At 57.8% G+C, this 23736-nt stretch overlaps 1 protein-coding gene across 3 annotated transcripts in view; it reads left to right on the forward strand.

Moving 5' to 3' along the window:
• Window positions 1–23736, forward strand: part of LRRC27 (leucine rich repeat containing 27) — a 36916-nt gene that overhangs the window by 9928 nt on the left and 3252 nt on the right. Inside the window, exons 5-11 of one of the 3 annotated variants that reach the window (XR_006194284.1) lie at window positions 4572–4724; window positions 6665–6971; window positions 7871–8038; window positions 11093–11291; window positions 18875–18993; window positions 20682–20811; window positions 22002–22437. Coding sequence is in view for 2 of the 3 variants with exons in the window: in XM_042907452.1 (XP_042763386.1) it covers window positions 4572–4724; window positions 6665–6971; window positions 7871–8038; window positions 11093–11291; window positions 18875–18993; window positions 20682–20811 (1076 nt within the window). In the remaining variant the exon portion in view is untranslated. The remainder of the gene's footprint in view (window positions 1–4571; window positions 4725–6664; window positions 6972–7870; window positions 8039–11092; window positions 11292–18874; window positions 18994–20681; window positions 20812–22001; window positions 22438–23736) is intronic. The other 2 variants (XM_042907452.1, XM_042907453.1) reach the window with 2 other exon arrangements.

Raw genomic sequence — 23736 nt, forward strand, 5'->3', positions numbered from 1 at the left:
ATGCCGTGGCAACTGTGATTTCCCCCAAGTGCTGCCGTGGCTGCTCCCACAAGCCCCAAAACGCGGCATCTCCAGGTGTTTTCCGACGTGAACCTTGTCAGGTGCTTACGGGCCCTTCGGGACGGACTAGTGTGGCCGCTGCAACCTTCTTCTGTCTACTCTTTACGTGATGTGTTTTTCCACTCTCTTACTTCGAACCTCTCCGTGGGTACGTTGCATGGCTGGTAGGCAGTATGTCGCGGGGTCTTGCTCTTCCGTCCAGTCAGACTATCTCTGCCTTTTGACGGAAGTGGTTAGACTGGTTAATTTAATATAATCATTGACATGAATGGATTTCGGGCTGTCGTTTCACTCCTTGCTGTTTGTCTCAATGCTTTTTTTCTGTTCCAATGACTGCATGTTGATTGGGTATCACTTAGACTTCTAACTTTTATATTGACTTTTCAGTTATTCTTCTTAACATGCCTCTACCGTCTCACGGTTGCTGTCGGGGTTGCACCACGCATGCCTCGAGCTAGCACTGTCCTGTGTCACCACCTCACGTCACCACCTGGTAGCCATACCGGCCTGCTCTCTCCGGTCCTCCTTATACTCAGCCTGTCCTACGGATGAGGTCTACCTATGTTATAAACCTGCAACACGGACTTACAGTTTTGGCTTTCAGCAGTCACGTATTTTTAGAGAAACTAAGAGAAAAAAGCATTTTGTGTTTGCTTAACGTGTAGCATTCCACGTAGACATCTCTTCGCTCTTTCCTGAAGATACAGCTGGTGTCCTTTTCCTTCAGCCTGAAGAACTTCTCTTCAGATTTCTTAAAATCAGTCTGTTGGCAGACTTTTAATTGTTACGTTTCCGGAAATGTCTTCATTTTGCCTTAATTCTTTTTTGATGTAAATAATTTTTTTAAGTTTATTTATTTTGAGAGAGAGAGGGAGCGTGGGGGAGGGGCACACAGAGGGAAAGAGAGAGAATCCCAAGCAGGCTTCACGCCATCAGCACAGAGCCCAACGCGGGGCTCGAACCCACAAACCGTGAGCTCATGAGCCAAAATCGGGAGTCGGACAGTTAACAGACTGAGCCCCCCAGGTACCCCTTGCCTTGATTCTCAAAGGATATTGTTGATTAAAAATAAGGGTTGAATTTGTTTCATCCAGGACTTTAAAGAAGTTCCACTGCCCTCAGGCCTCTGAGGTCACTCACTTTGTCCTCCTTTATGAACTGTGTTCATTGGCCTTGGTTACTTTCAAGATTTCTCTGTATCTTTGCTTTTCAGTGCTTTGACTCTGAGGTCCTTAGCTGTGGTTTTCTTTATATTTTTCCTACTAGGTGTTTGTTGAACTTATCCAGTTTTGAAATTCACATCTTTTTGCCAAATTTGAGAAAGATTTTGGCCATTAACTCTTCAAATATTTTTCTGTTCCTGTCTCTATTTATTTGTCCAACCTTTTGTTATTGTCCTACAGATTACTGACCTTCTGTACGTTTTAAAAAGGTAATTTTTCTGCTCTTCAGAGAAGATAGATAAGTATCTTCAAGTTCATGCATCTTTTTCTGTCATCTCTAATTGGCTGTGAAAACCGTCTAGTAATTTTTTTTCAGATACTGTGTTTTCAGTCCTTGGATTTTCATATTAAAAAAATAGTTTCTATTTTTCTGTGCAGAGTTCTTTTTTTCATTTAGTATAAACAAATTTTTCCTTTAATAATTTTTTGGATTTTATCTTGGACATTGCGGTAGATACACTGTGGAGATTCTGGATTCTGTTATCTTCCTCTTTAGAGTACTGGTTTTTAAAAATAGGTAAGTTGAGGGGCACCTGGGCGGCTCAGTCGGTTAAGTGTCCAACTCTTGGTTTCGGCTCAGGTCGTGATCTCACGGTTTCATGAGTTCGAGCCCCACATCGGGCTCCAAACTGACAGTGCGGAGCCTGCTTGGGATTCTCTGTCTCCCTCTCTCTGCCCCTCCCCCATTTGCACTGTCTCTGCCTCTCTCAAAATAAATAAATAAACTTAAAAAAAATTTTTTTTTTTTAAATAGCTAAGTTGAGAGAACCCAGACTCCCAACTGTCTCTCTGGCATCAGGCAGCAGGTGCGGCCGTGCTGTGTGCGGGAAGTTCAGGACCGTGCCAGGGATTTGCACGTGGGCCGTCTGCACGGCGATGTAGGGCCCCCCTTGGCGGTCCTCTTCTGTCCGGAGTGCACCCTTTCGCTTTCTGGCTGGTGCAGTAGCTCTGTGGTCTGTCCTCTGGCACTACAAGGTCACATAGGTTTCTGTCTGTTACAGCTGCCCCGCGTGGGGCCCTCTGGGGCCTTCCGTCAGGCAGAAAGCCATACAGATGGTACACGCGTTTGTGTCTTTCTCTTCTGGAAGCTGTCACTCCCCCTCTAGTTTCTGCCTGCTTTTCACTTCTGGCTTGCCCATGGGTGGTGTATATTCTGCCCAGTTTCTGCAGACTGGTTATCTGCAGGGAGTTGATCAGATTGGAGCTACGCCAACATTGCGGGAAGCAGAGTTGTCCACTGTACTGTTTGTAGCATCATTTAGTGGTTCTCTAGACACTATGCCGTCCATCCTTGACCAATGACCGTCGGCTGAAGTCAGACCTTCACCACTTTTAGTTCCATTGCCTCCTTCCTGCCTTTTGGGCTGTTTTTCATAGATTTTGCTTTTACGTCTTGTTATACATCCCACAAACGCATCTTAAACTGTCAGTATTTATTTATATTTTCTTACATGTTTAACCTTCGTTTCTCAAGTTGCCTGCTTTCACCCGGGATGACCATCGTGGCCTGAAGATCTCCCTTTAGTATTATCGTTCCCTCTTTGGTAATGAATTCTTCAAGTTTGGTTTTCTAAAAAGTCATCTTTATTTTCCATCATATTTGGAGGCTGTCTGGCTGAGTAGAGAACCCAGGTTTCAGAGGTGTGTTCACTACTTTCAAAATGTCTTTATCGTCTTCTGGCTTCTAACTTCTGCTGAAAAGCCAGCTGTCGGTCTTACTGTTTTTCCTTTAAAACCGATGAATCTTTTTTCGTCTGGCTGCTTAAAACCCCTCTCTTTGTGTTTAATTTTCAGCAGTTTACCTGCGGTGTGCCTGGGCGCATCTCTCTTTGCATCCGCTTTACTTGGGGTTCACCGAGCTTCTGGAACCTTTAGCGGGGTCTTTAATCAGAGCTGGACAACCCCTGGCTATTGACATTCTTTCTGCAGACCTTGCTTCCTTCTCATCCTTTCTTCTCTCCCCCTGGGCCGCCCTTCGGTGGGTGTCGGCATCTTCACTGTGTCCTGCGGGCCTCGAGTCTGCCCTTCTTTTCCCGTCCCCTCTCGTCTCTGCTCCAGATCCTGCTACTTTGTGTTCGCTGGCCTCGCGGCTCACGGGTTCTGTCCTCTGCTGCTGTACTCTCTCCCTCCGTCCAGGGGCGGTCAGCTGGACTTGAAACTGTGCGAACGGCGGGGGAGACGTGGAGTCCCTGAGCCGGGTCACCGACCGCCGCCGGGCAGCTCGGGTGATCCGACGGCTGCCTCTCGCCCGTGTTCCTGCAGGGCCGTCTGGGTGGGCTCAGGGCGCTTGACCCGCAGGTGTCTTCTGTCAGCACGCTAGCGTGCCGTTCACTGGGCTCTGGCCTCCACTGTTTGACCCGGAAGTCACTCCTGTGCCCGTGTGTGTGATGGTTTGTCGCTCCTTTGTGCTTTTCAAGCTCGTTTGTCTGCGTCTTCGGTGACTCTGATGTTTCCAGGCGTGACTGCCTTTGGCGGTCACCTACTTGGGGTGAACTTGTGGACACTGCCCTGGCGTCTGTCAGCGAGCGGGGGACACGTGCGCCGTGGTTTCCCCAGAAGCGTGCCGGGCCCCGCTCGGGTCCTCTGCGGCTCTCGTTCCGGGCGTGTGCACCAGCGTACGTGAGGCTGTCCCGCGGGCCTCCGGAGTTCTCCCCATCTCATGGCGTTTCTCTCCCATCATCAAGCTCACTTGTGTCCTCTGCCGTCGCGTGTCTGCTGCCGGGTCCCTCTAGAGAACTTTCCACCCCGGTCTTTGCAGTTTCAACTCGAGAACTGCTAGCTGGTTCTTTTTTTATAATTTCTGGTTCTGTCGACATTTCATCCCTGTTGAGTCATTTTACCATATTTTTCTGTAATTATTTAAACATGGTTTCCTTCGTGGCTTTGAACATATTTGTGACTGCTTGGAATTTCTTGTTCGCTAAATCCAACATCTGAGCTGCTTGCGGACAGTTTCTAGTGACGCTTGTTTCCTGAGTATGGGTCACGTTGTCCTCCCCGAGGTTTTGTCGCGTTTCAGATGATACAGCAATTTCGTATTCTGGTTTTTGCCTCAGGGCTGTCACCGTCTCTTCTATTCACTCTATTTCATTTATTTCCTTTTGTGACTCGCCTGGTCTTCACCTGTGCGATCTGCCTCCACTGCAGAGTTGTTTGTTTTTTTTTTTACAGCAAAGCTCAGACATCTGTCGTATCATTTTACCCCAAATTCCCAATAGGATTTTTAATCTTTCCTCCTTGTTTCATTCCGTGGAGGAGTGTGTGAAGGTGTGGTTTCCTCTCTCACAGGGAACGTGACCACACTGAGAGCCTTGAACCTGAGACACTGCCCGCTGGAGTTCCCCGCCCCCCTCATCGTGCAGAAGGGACTGGGTGCCATCCTGGCCTTCCTGCAGGCCTGCGCCATGCAGCGGCCTCCTCCCCGAGGGTCAGCTTCTCCAGGTTGGTGGGACCGTCACTGCACCAAACTGCATTAGAACTGAAGTCACTGCTTGTTAAAACCAGGACCCAGGGAGCCTGTCTCCTCAGTGGCGTCACGGGGAGCACGCTGGGCCTCGCGTGGCCTCTGCTGCACTCACACCGCGGTCGGGGGTCCGTGCCGGCCTGTCGGAGCTGTGTCTTTCCTCGGTTCTGTGTTCATGGGTCTGCGCTCTCCGCGCCCCTTGCAGAGCCCGTCTAGGGTGGGATCTGGTAAAAGTTCACTGGGTAAATCGAATGAAACTCCTCACCAGCAAGCCTCACCAGGCACCTGCTTCAGGAAATTCCCTCGGCCCGTCCGACAACTATTTCACAACAGGAGCAGTGACACGCCCTTACTCGTGGGCAAGGGGCCGTGGTCTTGCCACTTTTTGGGTGCACGCTCACTCAACATTTGATCCTGTGTTTTCAACGTGCGGACCATCCAGCCAGGCATTCTCACGTGCTCACGAGATAATCTAACCGGGAAGGAGCACTGTGGTTCCACTCAGACAAAGTAGACGTAAAAGAGAATTGTAATTGAATGCTCACGAAAAAAGTGAGTGCTCTGAAAATTTACTTCGGAGCATCGAAATCTTTACTGCTTAAACACAGCTCCTAGATTAAGAAAACGCCTGGACTTGAAGCAGCCATGATAGTTACACATGTGATACAGTCAAAGTGTGGGAATTACTAAGTCTGTCTCAGGAAACATAAGGAATGGCCAAAGTAATTAGGAAGTGCTGATCTTTTTCCCAAATCCAAACAAATGACCCCAGAATGTGTCATCGTAAACACCGATTGTATTTGCAAAGTGTCTTAGTTTGTGTCCCCCAACAGCCGTTCCTGAGTCAGGATTCAAGGGCCAGTAACTGATTCGAGAGATGATCCAGGCGGCAGCATGGAGGCTGAAGCGGGGGACGTGGGGAAGGGGAGGAGGCCAACAGAGGTGGGAAGCCCCCACTGGGCCTCAGCAGTCACAGCCCCTCGGGTGCTGCCCCCACGGACCGGGTCAGGACCTGGGTCTCACGAGGCCTCGGCAGTCACAGGGTTCCCGCTTGGACGCAGGCCCAGGGGTTACTGCACAGCAGAGTGGGGGAGTAGGGCACACGGGCTCCAGACCAGCGATGCCTCGCCGAACGGAGGGGCGCACAGTCCCCAGCCCTGCACGCTGGCCCTCGTGGGCTGGAGGAAACACCCAGGCGCAGATGTGCGGGTGCTGGTAGGAGGTGAGTCTGGCAAACCCCGGGATGGCAAGGGCCCAGGGCACGAGGAGGGCGCCCACAGCTCCGTGCCTCTGCCTCGTCTACTGCCTGCCTGCTGCTGCAAACCGCAAACACCCTTGTTTCCCAAAGAATATACTGGCTTCGTCTCTTAAAGACGGATCAGAATCCAGGGTCATTTCTCAGAAAGGATGGCCAGATGCAAAGTGTCTGTATTACGAGTTTGAACCTAAAGCCAAAAAGTAGTCTGTGTCAGCTCGACCTGTGACCTCACTCTGCCTTGGTGGGGGCGGGGGCAGGAGGTGGGGCTGCTCGTCCACGAGGGGACAGTGGAGCGTAATCCTAAAGGCAAGAGTGTTCCTGGCGAGCTTCCTTTCAAGTAACTTACCTGGAGAGGACAGTGTTTAGGGTCGACAGCGATCTTGCCAAGCATACACAGTAGGCACCTGGGCCAAGAATTAATTAGAAATAAAGCTATTAAAAGATCGAGGCTGGGGGAACAGAGAAGTGTGCTTCATCTGTATAAATAGACGTGGAGTGGAAGGGCCGGAGGGTGGAGGGAGCCGGTCACCAGGGTCGTGCGGCTCCGGGGGGCCGTGTAGAGGTGCAGCCGGCCCACAGCACCGTGTCCACCAGTGACTTGACCAGCTGCCGCGACGTACCCAACGGAGCCCCCACCTCCCCCGTTGTGTTTGTCCGCAGAGCGTGTGGCCGACAAAGACGCTGTGAATTCTCAGGATCGAAGGGGGAGGTTAAAAGAAAAAGCAGACTTTCTCCCTCCTGTTGAAAAGCTACACCTGAGTGAGCTGGGCAAGTCCACTGCCTCCCCAGAAGACTGGCCGGGCGAGGAGGAAATCAGGCGCTTTTGGAGGCTGAGGCAGGAGATTGTCGAGAAGGAGCAGGAGGAAGTGCTTGCAAAGCAGCTCTTACCGGCAGAGTTACCTGCAAACCTCAAGGCGGCTCTGAACACGAAGGAGAAAGAACATTCCGGCTCCAGACGCGTTCTCAGGTAAAATTTAAAAGCCAGGCTGTATTGTCTTGATCTGGCCAACATTGTAATACCACTTTTCGTGATCTTTTAAAACGTCAGGTAGATGTCTGTGCCCTGTCGGCATTTGTCATGTGGTGGACGCTTGCCTGGTTTGGGGTTACAGTTACCCAGAAACTCAGACCCTGTGCGTGTGCGTGTGCACGCACGCGTGTGGATGGAGGGACAAAGAAAGAGAACGTTTACTGGTGAATATAGCTCATACACTCACACGAGGGGGCGGTACCATTCCAGGGGGACACGAATCGGCCCCTGGGGAGCACAGAACCCTAGCGGTTACTGTGGTTCGTGGCGCTGCACGGCACAGCCCCCGCGGACGGCAGGGACGCGTGTCCAGTGGTCCGCGGTGTCTGTGGCCCCGCTCCGTGGGGGGGCCGTTAGGAAAAGTAAGTCTGAAAGGCTGGGGTCCGGCCCATGGAAAACTTCCTTCCCCGTGAAAGGTGTTCGGGGGCTCATTGTGCCGTTCTTTCTCCCGTCCTGAGGTTTGAAAACTCTCGGGAGAAAACCAAAGTGTTGTCGACGGATTCCAACCTGGGAGGCGCTGGAGGTGGGCAGTGTGGGTGTCCAGCTGCAGCCAGCCCAGCACTGAGTCCCCGGGGCCTGACCCCCACCCCCGCCCTCCCTCAGTTCCCCCGTCTCGTTATGAACAAGGAGGAGGCCTTTCTCTCTGCGACTCCACTTGTCTTTCCGGTTCCCAGCCACCCAGAGCCTTCCGAGGCAGGAGCCCCTGGTTGCCGGGCCCTGGGAGCGGCCAGGCCTCGGGCTTCCGTGGGCTTCCGTGGGCGCCCGTGGGCGCCCGTGGGCGTTCACCATCGGCCCCCACGGGCCTCGTTCGGACGTGTTGCGTGTTTGTGTTCTAGCGCGTGCCGTCCGCGGGGGAGTGTTCACCGCGGGGTCTGTGACGGTAGAAGGAAGATGTCCTCCCTCAGGAGCGTCCTGCCGGCCCTGGTGCCACGGCAGCGAGCGGGGCTTCCCGCCAGGAGAGCGGAGGACAGCCGGGCCTTGGCCCCCAGGGAGCAGCACGTACGGTGAGTGATCTGGCGCGGGGCCTGCCTCTCTCTGGGGAAGGCTCTGCTCTTGCCTCCTCTGGGGTGCTCTGCTGGCTGGCTCCCTCGGGCGGGCGGCTGTGGGCACAGGCCTCGGGGGGTCGTTGCTCCGCATCGGCTCCACCCAGCGTCTTCTCAGATGCCTTGTTCTTTCTTGATCCCCTCCTGCCCTCTTCCCGATCACCTGGCTCCCGGGGCTCTTCTAAGGAAGGTTGTGCGTTGAAGCCTTGCTCCCCGGAGCCTGGGGGGCTCAGCCAGTTGAGCGTCGACTCTCGGTTTTGGCTCAGGTCATGATACGGGGTCGTGGATCGAGCCCCAGCCCGGTCAGGCTCTGTGCCGAGCCTAGAGCCTGCCTGAGGCCCTCCCCCTCCCCCTGCCCCTCCCCCATTCACACACACTGGCCCGCTTTCGCTCGCTCTCTCTAGCTCTAAAGAATAAAGTTGAAAATTAAAAAAAGGATGCAGGCGGGGCGCCCGGGTGGCTCAGTCGGTTGAGCGTCCGACTTCGGCTCAGGTCATGATCTCCCAGTTCATGGGTTCAAGCCCCGCATCGGGCTTTGTGCTACTGCTCGCTCAGAGCCTGGAGCCTGCTTCGGATTCTGTGTCTCCTTCTCTTCTCTCTCTGCCCCTCCCCCGCTCACGCTTTGTCTCACTCTGTTTCTCAAAAATAAATAAACGTAAAAAAAAAAAAAAGCACCCACCGACACAGTTCCCTCTTGCCCCTGCCTGGGTGGCTGTGCGCTGCCTGCAGCTGCGGTCAGCCTCGCGGGGGGCCGGGACGGGGCCTGTCCTCACCGGCTCCTCTGTCCTCCAGCTCCACCGGCCACCCGTCTTTACTGCGCTCTGGGCCCCAGGAGGCCGTCCAGCATGGACTGCGTCCACGGCACCCCAGTGCCCCTCACCTCCTGGCTGGGTTTGGCCAATGGGGGCCCCAGCAGGAGATCAGAGAGGAGGCGGAGAGGGAGGGCAGGGTCCTGCTTCCCCCTGCACCTCCGTGTAAGTGCCGCCTGGGTCCTGGCAGCCTCTCCGTCCCTCCTCCCCGGGGCTTGGGGTCACAGGGCTCTTGCTCTGTCCCCGGGGCCGCCTGCCACACCCCGTGTGAATAGACCCTCCTCAGTCCTGAAATCTCCCCGCATGAGTGCGTTTACTCTGGGGACTCTGATGGGACAGACTGCCCAGGAACAGTGTGGCAGGGGTGCGCCCGTGTCCTCCCCGCGCCGGACGTGCTGACGGGGCCCGACCCTTCCTGTGGAAGGAGGGAGGTGTCCGGCCCTCAGAACTGGTCAGGACTCGCCGCGTTCCACCCCCCGCGCTGTCGTCCTGATGACTGACGTGCGGCTGATGCCTGGAGTCCCGGCTGCAGGGCACGTTCACACTGGTCATCAGCCACATGCCAGGCAGGCCCCCGGCTGGAGCTCAGGCCGCCCCCCGGGCCCCCCAGAGAGTCCTTCGGCCGGAGTCCCAGATCTGCTGCTTTACCACCAGCTCCAGGTGTGGGCCAAGCACAGGTGGCTTTGCAGGGCAGTTCTGCCGGCCCTTCTGGAGCAAACGTACTGGCATGACCTTGACCGCTGGGGTGCCTCTCACGGTGCTGCAGGAGGGTCCCCCTCCCCACCTCCCTCCAGGTTCCTTTCTTTATGGTGTTTTGTGAGACCCGCCCAACCCGCCCTTCTGGACCCCCTCATCCCTCGCTCTGCCCTGTGTCAGTGCGAGTCCTACGACCTGGACGGCGTGCAGGGAGGTGGCACTTGGGGTGGCTGTGGTCGCCGTGGCGTGTGGCCGGGAGGACGTGTGCTTCCTGCCACGAGGTTGGGCTCGAGCGGCGCCCAGGATGCTGCACAGCTCTGCGGGAGAAGATTCTTGAATACCAAGGGCAAGCGAGCGCTGTCTTCTTGGTTTCTCTGCCTCGGGCCTGCGCTGGCGTTCTGTGGTCTCTTGGTGACAGCGTGCAGAGTCCCGTCTTGTGGCATAGACTCAGCACAGCCCCGTGGACCCCCGTCACGCCACCTGGTTATCTGTGCACATGCAAGCCCTCGGAGCGTCCCCTGTGCCTCTCCAGGAGTGGGTAAGGGGTAGTGGACACTCGGGTGGAGCCCCTGTCCAGGGGCACAGCAGGGGCCAGGTCGTGGAAGGTCACAGCTCCATTTGCGGAGATGAGTGGTGGAGCCTGGCTCAGCTGGGGGAGGGGGCTCAGGAACCTCCTGGGAGCGGGGGAGGCAGGAAGCAGCCTCGCAGGGGCCTGCGTGGGGCTGGGGAGAGAGCTTCCAGAGTCCAGAATGCGAGCTGGGTGGAGCCCAGGGCCAGGTGAGGATTTGCTGGGACCCCACCCCATCCCGGAAGCTGCAACCACAGCCAAACCAGGGGCTGGTCTTTCCGTTTAGTTCAGAAATTCCACACGCATCCGGTGCGGCAGCCCCACCTCCGCGGGGCAGGCAGTGAGTCCAGCGGATACCGTTGGAAGGTCACCGTGCAGGGGCAGCGAGGTCACCGTGCAGGGCCAAGCTGTGCCGGCAGCGCGGAGGCTCCCTGGCGGAGGGGATTGGGGTGGACCCAAGAAGCTCAGCCATAGAAGTGAAACTTGGGGCGCCTGGGTGGCTCAGGCAGTTGAGCGTCCAACTCTTGGTTTCAGCTCAGGTCATGATCCCAGGGTCATGGGATCCAGCCTCCCCCCGCCCCGCCCGTCAGCTTCTGCACCGAGCATGGAGCCTGCTTGCGATTCTCCCTGTCCCCCACCCCCTCTCTAAAAAAAGGAAGAGAGAGAGAGGAAGGAAGGAACTCAGGTGTCATGGGGACCGTGAAGGCCTCTGATTCCTGAGCTCAGCCAGAGCCCACATCTTCCCTGGGGACAGGGTCCTGCTGCTCAGCCCCGGGGGGTCGGGGGGGGAGCCTGTGTTGTCCCCTCGCATGGAGCTGGCGCCGTGGGACAGGAGCAGACGGGCGCCTCCCGTCTGGGTGGAGGGACGGGAAAGGGTTTGGGGGGAAACTGTGCCGGGGCTGCTTCTGGCCCCACGGCTAACGTGCCGCGTGTCCTCCCCAGAGACGAAGGAGCACCGCGGGAGTGGCGGGAGCGAGCCCGGACCCGGAGGACAGCGGAGGAGGCCCTGGGCAAGCCCCTGCCTCCCCAGAGGAGTCTGGGACGAGGACGCCAGCGGGAGGGGTCTCATCCGGTCCGGGGGCCACGGTGCCCGCTGCGGAGATGGAGCCTGCGGCCCGCTGACAGACCTATTTCCTCTCATGTGAGGAGCCAGGACTGGGGGTGGGGGGCGCGGGGGAGGGGCTGGGGGGGGGGGGAACCAGACGCTCCACGCCAGGCTGGGCGCCGGGCCGCTCTCCGCCCACGGGAGGCTCGTGTCTGGCCGGCCGGCCGCCAGCGCTGTCCCGATGGGAACGTCTGTGCCCAGTCCTGCTGCCACCTCACGTTCCTTGTGAGGCCTCTGTCCTTTGAAGCAGAGCAACTGTCACCTGAAGAGAAAAGACACACGGAGCCCTTTTATCCAAGTGCGGGGTCTGGTAGGGTGCCCACAGTCCCGATGCCGGTGCCCACGGGGCTGGCCCCTGGGTCCCCGGAGCGCCAGGTGGAGCCGGGACTGTGACCGCGGCCCTTCACACGGGGCGTGTTTGCTCGTGCCTGTACTTCTCACTAAGGAGACCTGGCCGGGGGGACAGGAGAGCGGGTGGCTCTCAGACCTTCTAGGCCCTGAGACGCCTGACTTCCCCGCGGACACTTCCAGTGGTCCTTTACCGTTAGAGCCACATCAGAGCCACAGCAACTTGGGAGGAAGCGGCGCCTCCCGCCTCCTCTCGCCGCGTGGCCTCCCCGGGCGGGCTGCCCTCTGCTCCCTGCCCGGCACGCACGCCTGCCTGCGTCACAGGCGACGTGCTACGTCCTCCCATCCCGTCTTCTCTGTCACCACCCGCATTTTTGCACGGCACGTAAGCATCCAAGATTCGTGTGCCGTCGCTCCAGGAACAGGACGACTTGCACGCTTACACCTTCTCGAGGACGCCGTCCGAGCTCGATTACAGCAGCGCGGTGGAAACAACTGGCATGCCAGGAGATGGGTGGCTGTAAGTCGTATCCCAAGTTCGGGGTCACCCCGTGGCCACGGAAAAGGGTGAGCTAGCAGGATACCCCACTGACACGAGGGTCTCGAAGGCGTTATAGGGCAGCACGAGCTGAGACCCCGTGTGAGACTCACGCCGGCCTGTGAGACCGCGGCCTGACGAGAAATACATTGTGCTTTGCCCCCACAGACCTGCGAAACCCCATGGGGCCGGGGGTGACGGGCGTGTCTTATTACCGTAGGGAGTGCTGGGAGCCTGCCTCAGCTGATGCTGACGGGTGGCTCAGGGTGGGGCCTCGTCACGCGGCTGGTCCCCGGAAAGACCGCCTGAGCGCGGCTTGCAGCTTTCAGCCCCATCCCAACGGCCCCGCAGGTGCGGGAGGGTGGCGCCCAGAGAGGATGTGCGGCTCCTCACGCTTCCCCACACCTGTCCCTTGCGCCCCCACCCTTTCCTGTGAGCCCCCTGCCTGTCCCATGTACCCCCCACCTGTCCTGTGTGCCCCCCCACCTGTCCCATGCGCCCCCCCCTTTCTGTCCTGTGAGGCCCCCCCCCCACCGCCTGTCCCGGGCGACCCCACCCCCCGCCTGTCCCGGGCACTCCCCCGCCTGTCCCATGTGCCCCCCCGCCTGTCCTGTGTGCCCCCCCACCTGTCCCATGCGCCCCCCCACCTGTCCCATGCAGCCCCCCCTTCCTGTCCCGTGAGGCCCCCCCACCGCCTGTCCCGGGCAATCCCCCCCCCGCCTGTCCCGGGTGCTCCCCCGCCTGTCCCATGTGCCCCCGCCGCTTGTCTCATGCGGCCCCCGCCTGTCCCGTGAACCCCCCCCCCGCCTGTCCCATGTGGGCCCCTCCCCCCCACCTGTCCCATGTGGCCCCATGAATCTTCCATGCGGCCCCCCCCCGTCTCATCGCATGTGGCCCCGCGAATCGTCCGTGTGGCAGTTCCCGCAGCTGCTCCCAGGCTGCAGCCTCTGCTGTGCCCTGAGCTCTGTGAGCTGCTCTAGCGCGTGACTAACCCCGAGGGGCTGTGGGAGGCCTGGCTGGGAGCCGGTCAGCTGGCGGTGAGGGGCAGCTTGGACTCAGGCAGGGCGGCCGTGAGGACGTGAGGAGACCCAGTGGTGTCGGCTGCAGGTGGAGAATTGCCACCCTTGTGGGAAACCCCCAGCCATTGACCCTGGGACAGGGTCCTTCCAGGGGCGAACACCCTGCCCAAGGGGCTTGGCGGGAAGCCACACTGTGCCGGAGGCTGGGAGGGGACGGCAGCCATCCATGCTGCGTCCTGCTTCTTCCTCTCTGTTGCAGAGGACGCCCTCGCCTCTCTGAGGCCTACGAGGTGCGTAAAACATTTCTGGGGCTTTCTGAACATGCAGGAAGGATGTTGTGAGGCTGGGTGTCCCCGCGGGGTCAGGGCTCGGCCTTCTGCAGATGCTTCACCCTCACCCCCCCCCCGACCCCCCAGCTGAGCGTATGAAAGCAAACCCACACGGCATCCTTGACCTACAGCCAGTTAATGTGCCGTCGAAGGATCAGGACTCTTAGTGGGACCGCGATGCAGGACTGCCGGAAAACAATTAGGAAACCAGTGCTTACAGCCCCATGGCCTCCGTGCCCAGCACTCCTGTGCACGGCCAGACCAGGCTCGGCTTGTCCCCTGCCTCCCGGAGCGCCAGCTCCTGGCCCAGGGCCTGTGCCCCATTGTCACCCAGGCCCCCTGGAAACGCCACCCTGCAAGTGCCCAGCTGTCCCTTCCCGGCCGGCCCCTGGCTTCCCAGCTCTGCTGCGGAGGGGTGCTAGGCTCTGCCATGGGGTCGGGGCATCCCGGCCCTCCCCTCTCCCGCCCACGCACCCCTTCCCACCCACTCTTGCAAAGCTTGACTACTCCCCTGGCCTCTACCGTTCAGTCAGCAGGTGACCACAGGGAGAAAAGAGAGGCCACCAGGCGGGCGTGCACAGGCTCTGCCGTCTCCTCCCCTGGGCCTCTGCCAGTGCCCCCTCTGTGGCCCCAGTTCTGGGCGCTTTGCTGTGGCGCACGGACCCCTTCCCTTGGCTGGTCCCGGCACCATTGCCCAGGCCTGCCTGTGGTACCGCCCCGCTCCTGGACGGCAGGTGCCCTGTTTCCCCTGCAGCTCCTCTCCTCGCGAGCGTCCCCCCTGACCCCGTGAGAAGCTGCTTGTGTCCTGCCACCTTCCTCGGGTCAGGCGTCCCCAAGGCTGGCTCTGTCCCCAGGAGCCGGGCCTCATCATCTCTACCTCCATCCCTGGGTCTCTCCAGCGGATGGTCACGAGCAGTCCTCTGACACTGTGTCCTCACAGCTCACGGGCACCAGCCTCCGTGTCTGTGTCTACTGACCGCCCTCCTCACCCTGTTGTACCTCGCCCCCCAGTGCCCTCCAGAGCCTCCTTGTCATCCTACCTAGACCCTCTTCTTTGCCACAGGGCCTTTGCACAGGCATCTCCTCCCCTTGCCCGCTGGGCCCCCACTCTTCCGCGGGTCCTCAAAGCGTGTGTGGCCACTCTGGAAGGTTCCCCTTGTTCCTAGACCTGCACAGGCTCCTGGGGTCCCAACCCCCTGCCGGCCAGGAATGTGCCGGTGCCATCCTCCCCCCCCAACCAGGCTTCCGACTCGGCCAGGCTCTGGCTTCTCAGGCCGGACACACAGGATCCGTGGTCGCCTGTGCCAGGTGTCGCCTGTTGCCGTCGGCCAGGCTCCCCCTCAGCCCGCCCTGCAGGATGCCGATCGGGGCGGACCCGGCAGGGGGCTCCCAGTGGCGGGCTCAGGGCTGCTGGGGGGGGCGGGGGGTGCCCGAGTCAGGCTGGACTCTTCCTGTGTCCGGGCCCTGAGTGCACGCGGCCCCACAGCAGCGCTCCTGTCCCGTTGGTGCCCGGGTCCGGGGTGCACCCGCCCCCTGCCGGCTGCAGGGACCCCCTCCCAGCCTCTCCCCACATCGCAGGGGCGGGTTGTCAAGACCAAGAGACCGCTGAGCCTGCTGGGGCTGCCGGCTCCCGGCCCCGTTGGCGGAGCTGTATCTAAGCGGCACTAACGGTGGAGGCTGGCGACCGGCGCTGCGTGGAAGCCTCCCTTCTGTAAGATGGGGGTGAGATCCACATGTCACGTAAAACGTGTGAACTGTTTTCAGGTGTCCAGTTGAGGAGCACCCAGCACGCTCACCCCACGCACAGCCACCCCCCCCTCCGTCCCCAGGACTCTCCCGTCCCCCCAAAAGGAAGGTCTGTCCCCATCAGACACCAGGTCCCCGTCCCCTCCACTGCCCCGTCTGTCTGCCTGCCCTCTGTGAACATGACGGCTCCGGGGACCTCGCGAGGGTGGGGTCACACCGGGCCTGTCCTTTTGCGTCCGGCTTCTGTCACCGGGCATCGCGACCCCGGGGCTCCTCCGCGCGTGGCAGGCGTCTCCCTCCCGCGAGGCTCAGGGACGTCGAGCCGTGTGGACGGACCGCTGCGTTCACCCGCTCGTCCCCGGTGGACGCTCGGGTCCCTTCCACCTGCGGGCTCCTGTGAATCTGCTGCCGTGGACACGGGGGTGTCTGTCCGAGACCCCGCTTTCAGTTTGGGGGGGGGGCGCCCGCAAGCTGGAGCTGGCTTCTGTTTGTGCACGGTTTGCTCTGGTGGGCAATGTGACGTCCACAAGCCTCTGCAAGAGGAGGAAGCTTGTCCTGTTCTGCATAATTTGTGAACCACACGCACATACTGTGCATAGTCGCTGTTGCATTTTGTAGCACAGAGGCTCAAAAATATTGGTATGATCTGGAGTGGCGAAAAGCCTCACAAGTCAAACAGGAAATACAGAATTTTTGGAACTACAAATAGAAAATCTTAACTTCGGGGCGCCCGGGTGGCTCAGTCGCTTGAGGTCGTGAGTTTCAGCGACCTCGTGGTTTGTGAGTTCGAGCCCCGTGTCAGGCTCTGCGCCGACAGTGCGGATCCCACTTGGGATCCTCTCTCCCTCTCTCTCTGCCCCTCCCCGCTTGCGCGCCCTCTCAGAAAATGAGTGAACGCAAAAAAAGGAAAAAAAGAAAAACTTAACTTTATGAAACTGAAATTTCTAGACAGCCCAGAGTACCGTAATCAAAGTCAAAAGATACAGGCTAACACTTGTACTTGGGACAAAGGCCGCTGTCTGAGATCTGAAGAACGATCACCAGGCTGTTTTAAGTTAAAGAGCTCAGTAGGAATGTGGGCGGAGGCAGACAGGCTGTCCCCGCAAGGGACCCCCCAGTGGCAGTAAAGACAGGACAGAGGCTCCTTCTGCTCAGTGGCTGCCACACCATTACCCGCTAGGGCCACGCGTTCCCAGCCACCGTGGCCGCTGCTGTTGCTGCAACGTGTTGGAAAATACCGAAGTTAAAAATCCGAGCTTCTCGGAGCTCTTGGTGACCCCGTGCTTTAATACACGCAGTCCGACTCCTGGCATCCGCGTACGGAGACGCGCGTCTGTGGGCGATGTGGCAGAGGGAACGTGGACCCGTGAACGCCGGCACCGCCGGCCTCCCCAGGAAGCGGCTGTGCTGTGTGTGGGCTCTGTCCCCAGGAGGTGGAGGGCTGGCGGCCTGCAGGGCGTGGGGGCGCCGCTGTGCCTCCTGTCCGTCCCTGCTTGTGGTCCTTGCTTTCAGCAGAGGACTGGGTATGTGGGACGTCTTCCTCCTCGGTGTTTGTACTGATAGCAAACTGTGGCTATATATATATATACGTATATATATACATATATATATATATACGTATATATATATATATATAAATTCACCTACTGAATTTCTATTTGTCTTCTCTTCCTGTTGGAGAAATGTTTAGGAGTCCTCCTGGGAAAGTGTGGCAGCCCCCTCCCTCCCCCACCCATCCACTGGGATTAAGCCAGCTCTGGCCCCCCCCCCCAGCCCCCGACTCTGCCCCTCCCTCATCCCTCTCTCACCCCCACCCCCACCCCCTGGGGTTAAGCACCTTCGCAGAGTCAGGCACATGAACCAGGCAGACCAGGTCCTGCCCTGCTAATCCACTTAGAGGTGTTGTGGCACATGAGGTGATTATAGACACAGTCTGGGTAGCAGCACGTGGGCCCCTGCAGACTTCAGCCGGAGGAGCCCCTGGTCAGAGCCCCGCCTCCCCTCCCCTCCCCTCCCCTCCCCTCCCCTCCCCTCCCCGGGAGTCCCCCTGCCCTCCCTGCCCTCCCTTCCCTCCCTGCCCTTCTCCCCACACCCACACTTGCCATGTCTCTCCCTCTGCCCACCTTGCGATGCCCTAAAGGGCGTGCTCTCCTTTCAGGGGCAGGCACATGTGAACAGAGGCACACACACAGACACAGGCCCAGGTGCACACACACAGGTGCCCTGAGGTACACACACAGAGATGCACAGATGGAGACACACAGGTCCCCTCAGGTACACACACAGGCACATGCACAGGTAGGCACATGAACAGGTACACACACACAGATGCACTCAGCTACACACACAGGCACACACATAGGTGTGTACACACACAGATGCACTCAGGTATACACGGGCACAGGTGCACACACATAGGTGCACACACACACACAAGTCTAAAGCCCCCTGGCATAGGGAGAGATCAGTCTGGTTCTCAGGCTTGCTCCCTGAGAGTTGGGGAGTGTCTGAGGTGCCTCAAGGGCACAGGGCCACACCAAAGGAGACATTTACAAAGCCCACCTGCCATGGGAGCGTATCATAGGTGGGAGTCAGGAAAGTGTGGAGGCAGCAGCTGGTTAGGACACTAGGAGAGCCAGGCAGACACCTGGGTGTGGCCCAAGGAGGGAGGAGGGAAGGAAGGCTCTAGAAAGGCAAACCCAGGTAGGGGTTGGGAAGACAAGGAGGAAGGGGGGTCCTGCAGGCGATGAAAGGTGCGACTCCGGAGAGGTGGATGAGGAAATCCAAGAGCCCGGGTGACCAGAAATCCTGGCATCGGGTCCTCAGACCCTTAGACGTAAGGAGTGTTCCAGCATTTACGGTGCTGCTTGGACATATTTTATGCAGTGCCATAACTTAGAAAGGAAATTGTTTCCAAAATGAATTCACATGGCCTGCGATTCTCAGAGAGCTTCCAGAAACATGTGAACCTTTGTCGCATCTTGCTCTGCCCTAGCTGTGCCCTCCCTCCGCCATCCGTGAACTTGGGGCTGCCGGGGAGGGTCCTGGCGCTACCGGAGGACACGTTTGCGCCCCGCCGGGCATCCCGCGATGGGGGCGGCGCCGCATCCCACCTGGGGCCGGGGACCGGCAGACAGGAACGCTGTTCTCTACCTGCATCCCACGGACCTTGCAGGTCCTCACTTGGAATCGGTGGGCTTTATCAGGAAAAGCCAGCCCCGAGTGCTTCTCCTGGGTTTTCAGCATTTATCCGTGCTGATCCGTGACGTCATGGATCCAAGAGCAGTGAGTTTACAAACACAGGCTTCCCAGTGACAGGACGTTTCCTACCTTCTCACGGGTCAGTTGTGCAGGAGCACTTACCTATCAGCTTGAAACTCAGTGATCCAAAATACAGCCGCACCCACTCGAGAGGCGTGGAACCCACTCTAGAGCACGGCCCCTGTCCGCCCTGCGGACAGAATTGCGGGCAGCTCTCCAGGCCGGCTGGCATCCCCCCTCGGACCCTGCCCTCCCACCGACCAGCGTCCAGCCGGCAGCCTCCTCGGAGGAAGGATGAGTCTACTGCCTGCGGGCGGTTGGCTTTGTGTGAACGGCAGCATTTCCTTAGGTTCCTGAAAATGTCTTGCCTTTTCCTAGGTGGTGTCAAAGATTCCCTGTGCCGTGGATTTGGCAGACAATGAGAAAATGCCGGTGAATCCACCCGGAAACATGAGGCAAAGGAAAGAGAAGTCATCGCAAGCAAGTGAAGAAATGAGGTTGGTCCCGGGGTCCGAGTTCAGCCCCGCTGCCCGCTGGTGGCCGCGCTCACACCCCAGCACTCACTGGCACCTGCTGGCATCTGGGGCAGGCCGGGGGAGGGGGAGGGGGAGGGGGAGCGGGGGGCGGGGCAGGGCGGGAACAGCAGCTGCTGGGGGCGTGGCATTTCTGCAGTTTTCCGGTGCAGGTGACCAAGCACACCCCCGATGCTGACCCAGCATCTGCACCCCGGGAATGACCGCTGGGCCCCTCACCCCTCCCCAGCTGCTGCAGACCGGAAGTAGACCTGTGTGCCTGTGCGTGCATGCGCGTGTGTGTGCCTGTGTGCGTGTGCGTGCACGCGCATTTTCCTCTCGGCTCTTTCACTCACAACACACTTGATGCTGTGACTGTGCTATTCTGCACCCCTCCCGGGCACGCAGGGAGAGCCATGGGCGGCCGGGGACACTGCTGGACGGGGCTCCTGTGCCCCCTCTTGCCGGCCCCGCCCCGGGCGCTCCGAAGCCGAGCGGAGGCGAGCTCTGGGCTTGGGTGGGGGGCTCATGTGCTCCGGGGAGGACTGGCCTGGCCTGCACGTCCCGGCTCTGCCCACCGCCGTGTTTCCACATTCTGGGGACCAGGAGGCCCAGAGGAAGGTCGTCCTGGTGTGACGCGTGGACGGCAAAGGGGTGTTCTTTTCTGGGGAGTCATTCGTGTTCGTGCCCAGAACCCCGGGGACAACCCTGCAGGTCCGCAGACAGGACTCACCTCAGCCCGTGGAATGGCTTAGATGGAAATGGATGGCATGCAGCTGTCCCCACAGCACACGAGCGTGTGCCCGCGGACCCCGACTGCCCTGTGGGCAGGGCTTTCCTGAGAACCGGGGTTCAGAGGTGCCGACGCTGGGGTCTGTGCAGGGCAGGACTGGAGGCCACCGTCCTGCCTGTGTCCGTTATGCTGAAAAGCAAACAAAGCCGACACAGAGGCTCCTGCTGGCGGGGGGGAGGGGTGGTTAGGGTCCTCGGGTCAGCCCCAGGCTAGGGGGGGTTATGGGAGGCAGTTATGTTCCCAGGCAGACACCCCAGACTCCGGGGCCACTGGGGGGTGGGGCTGGGGCCTTGGGAGGCCCCGGGCTGGGGGGGCTGGGGAGGCTGGGGGGGGTGGGGGGTGGGGGTGGGGGTGGTTCTGTTCCTGGGCAGACACCCCAGACTCCAGGGCCTCCTCACACACCAGGCACTGCGGCCCAGAATGCTGTGCCACTCTGAACATCCTCGTGTTTAAAGGCAGAGAATTTGAGCCCAAAGCCCTGATGTTGGCAGAGCAAGTATGTCTGAAATCCTAATTTAATAATCCCGTTTAAGGATTTATCACAACTGTGTATTTCCTGTGAAGACAGAGACTGTCCCTTTCGTGTAGTGTCTGTGCACGGCCCTGAATGTGTAATTTCTTACCTGGATGTGAAGTTTTAAAACGTGGCGTGTGTTCTTGCGGCTTCTCACTGCCTGGGCCTGTCTGAGCTGCTGCCCGGAGGGGCAGCGGGTGGCCTAGGTGGCCCCATTCTCGTGGCGACAGCCCCTGAGCCCCAGGACTGCACTTTGGCCTGGAGGAAAAAAGGAAAATTCTCTCTCCCTTGTTGGAGCAGGGATTGCCAAGACTCGACTCGACTTGATGTGTGAAATCGTGTCCTCATCACCCTCTGTTCCCTCAGGGCCTTCCGAGAGGAGCTCTGGGAAGAAAACCTAAAGCAGCACATTCAGAAAACGCACGAGGGAAGAAAAAGATTTCAAGGCACGGTGCCACTCAAGGAAATGAGCCCGGCTGCCCGGGACTTGGACATTGTAAGTGCGCATTGGCTCTGTGTAAAAACGAATTGTTCTGTTAAGAATCAGAGGGAACCTGCCGCGCCTCTTCAGAGCACGCGTTCTCTCGATCGTGGGGAGCACCCCACGTGCCTCACGTGAGGGACGTGCCCAGAATCGCGCTTCGTGGGAGGATAAGAGGTGTTTTCTTGGTGTGTGAGGTGCGTGAGCCCCCTGACACATTGTGCCACCTGCCGGGACCCTAGCACAGCCTCCGCTTTATCACCAGGGACAATGGGGACGTGCCCGTGGGGTCCTTGCCCGACGCCTGGTAACCAGCAGAGCCTGGTGAGACCCTGAAGGGGCCTGGAGCCGGCTGACCCCCTGGAACCCATGGGCAGGGAGGCAGGCCCCTTTGCACAGACGTGTGCTGTGTGTGCAGAAATGGTCGGGGTTATGGGAGTGATACCGCGCTCAAGAAAGGTGGCTTCCTGCCCCAGACGACACATAGTTACCCACCCAGCGGTAAGGGGACCTGTCACCTCCCCAGAGTGACCGGCCTCAGGCTGTGCAGGCTGAGCCTGATGCCTCTATGCCCTTGCTGCTCACGGACGCAGGAAAACACGCCTGCTCTCCCCGGCCCCCCGAGCCCAGGCTCACCTTGATGCAGCGGCTCGGCACCAAAGCTGCCCACAGAGCCGTCCCCACAGCCCGTCGGAGGGCTCCGTCGCCTCCTCTGTCCACGGGGTCCACGGGGCAGGAGGAGGGGAGGAGGGAGTGCAGGCAGGGCCTGGGCTGCGTCTCAGGGACCCCACCCTGTCAGACTCCACCCTCTGCCGGCTTTGCCTTCCCAGCCCAGAGAATTGCACCTGCCCTCAGGTAACTTTATTGTCTCCAAATCCGTTGTTCGTGGCTGTAACCTCCTCCTTAAACACCCCAAGCTCTACCTCCTAAGGCTTCTAAACATCTGTGCCTCGAGCTTCAACTGTGGAGTGAAAGGTCGGTCTGGCATTATGAACAACTGTACTCACAAGTCTGATAACCTAACACGGAATGGACCATGCCTTGGAAGACACCATCTGCCAAAACTCACACAAGAAATGGCCAGTCTGAATATGCTAGCATGTATTAAAGGAATCGAACCGATAATAATTTTCAAGCGAGTTCACTGGAGAATTCTACCAAACGTTTAAGGAAGAAATGATACCATTCTCTATAATCTCTTCCAGAAAATAGAAGTGGAGGGGAAACATCGTAATTCATCCTATGAGGCCAGCATCACCCTGATACCAGAACAAAGACGTCACGTATGAGGAAAACTACAGACCGGTGTCTCTCCTGAACACAGATGTGAAAATCCTCAACAAAATATTAGCAAATCAAACCTAACAATGTATAAAAGGAATTATACACCATGACCAAGTGGGGTTTGTCCCAGGTGTACAAGGCTGGGTCCACATTCAAAACCCATTTTATGTAAACGTATCGTCACCTTGTGGCCGAAGAAGGAAAATCACACGATCGTATCATTTGGTGCGGAAAAAGCATTTAACAGAATCCAGCACCTGTTTGTGATAACTGCTTGTAGCAAACTAGGCACAAGTGGAACTTCCTTGACTTGATAAAGAGCATCTACAGAAACTACAGCGAACATCATAGTTCATGGTAAGAAACTAGAAACTACTTTTCCCCTGAAGGTCAGGAACGAGACCATTTCTTTCCAGCATCACATGGGAAGTCCTAGCTACTGCAACAAGACAAGAAAGGAAAATGAGGTAGATTAAGAAGGAAGAGTTAAGACTACCTTTGTTTCCGGATGACTTAGTTGGCTGTGTAGAAAATCCCAAAGAATTGAGCAAAATCTCCTGGAACTAATAAGTGATTATGGCAAGGTTGCAGGATCCAAGGTTAAGATGGAAAAGTTAGTCACTTACTATATACCATCAGCAAACAAGTGAGATTTTAAATTAAGAACATTCACATTAGTACCCAAAAACTGGTGCTAGGTACAAATCTAACAAAATATGTACAAGATCTGTGTGAGGAAAACAACAAAACTGATGAGTCAACTCAAACAAGAACTAAAGGGATGGAGAGGAATCCCATGTTCATGGATGGGAAGGCTCAATATCATCAAGATGGCGGTTCTTCCCAAGTTGATGAAGACATTCAGCAGAATCCCAATCAAAGTCCCAGCAAGTTATTTTGTGGATATCGACAACCTGCTGCTAACGTTTACATGGAGAGGAGACAAAGGCCCAGAATCGCCCACACAACCCTGAAGGAGAACAAGGTTGCAGGACTGATGCTACCCGACCTGAAGACTCACAGTAAAGTTACGGTAATCAAGATGGCGAGGGGTTGGCGGAACGGTAGACGGATGGGTCGGTGGATCAGAGGGAGACCCACATAAGTGCAGTCAACTGACATCTGACAAAGGAGCGAAGGTAACACAGCGGAGCAGAGATGGTGTTGGGACCGCCGGGCGTCCACGTGCAAAATAGCGAATCTAGACCCAGACCTTACGCCTCCCCGAAAGTGAACCGAAAGTGGGTCACAGAACTAAATGTAAAATGCAAAACTGTAAAACTTGTAGAAAATGACATAGAAAATGTGGGTGACCTTGGGTTGGCGGGGAGTTTTTAAATAGAACATCAAAGGCACCACAAAAAAAATTGATAATGACTTCATTAAGATTTAAAAATTTGTCTCTGCGAAAGATACTGTCAAAAGAATAAGATGCCAGGGGCACCTGGGTGGCTCAGTCAGTTAAGTGTCCAACTTTGGCTCAGGTCATGATCTCATGGCTCATGAATTCAAGCCCCACATAGAGCTCTGTGCTGACAGCTCAGATCCTGGAGCCTGCTTCAGATTCTGTGTCTCCCTCTCTCTCTGCCCCTCCCACCTTGCACTCTGTTTCTGTCTCTCTCAAAGATAAACATTAAAATAGGGGCGCTTGGGTGG

The sequence above is a fragment of the Panthera leo genome, chromosome D2, assembly GCF_018350215.1.
Source record: "Panthera leo isolate Ple1 chromosome D2, P.leo_Ple1_pat1.1, whole genome shotgun sequence".
NCBI classification, from domain to species: Eukaryota; Metazoa; Chordata; class Mammalia; order Carnivora; family Felidae; genus Panthera; species Panthera leo.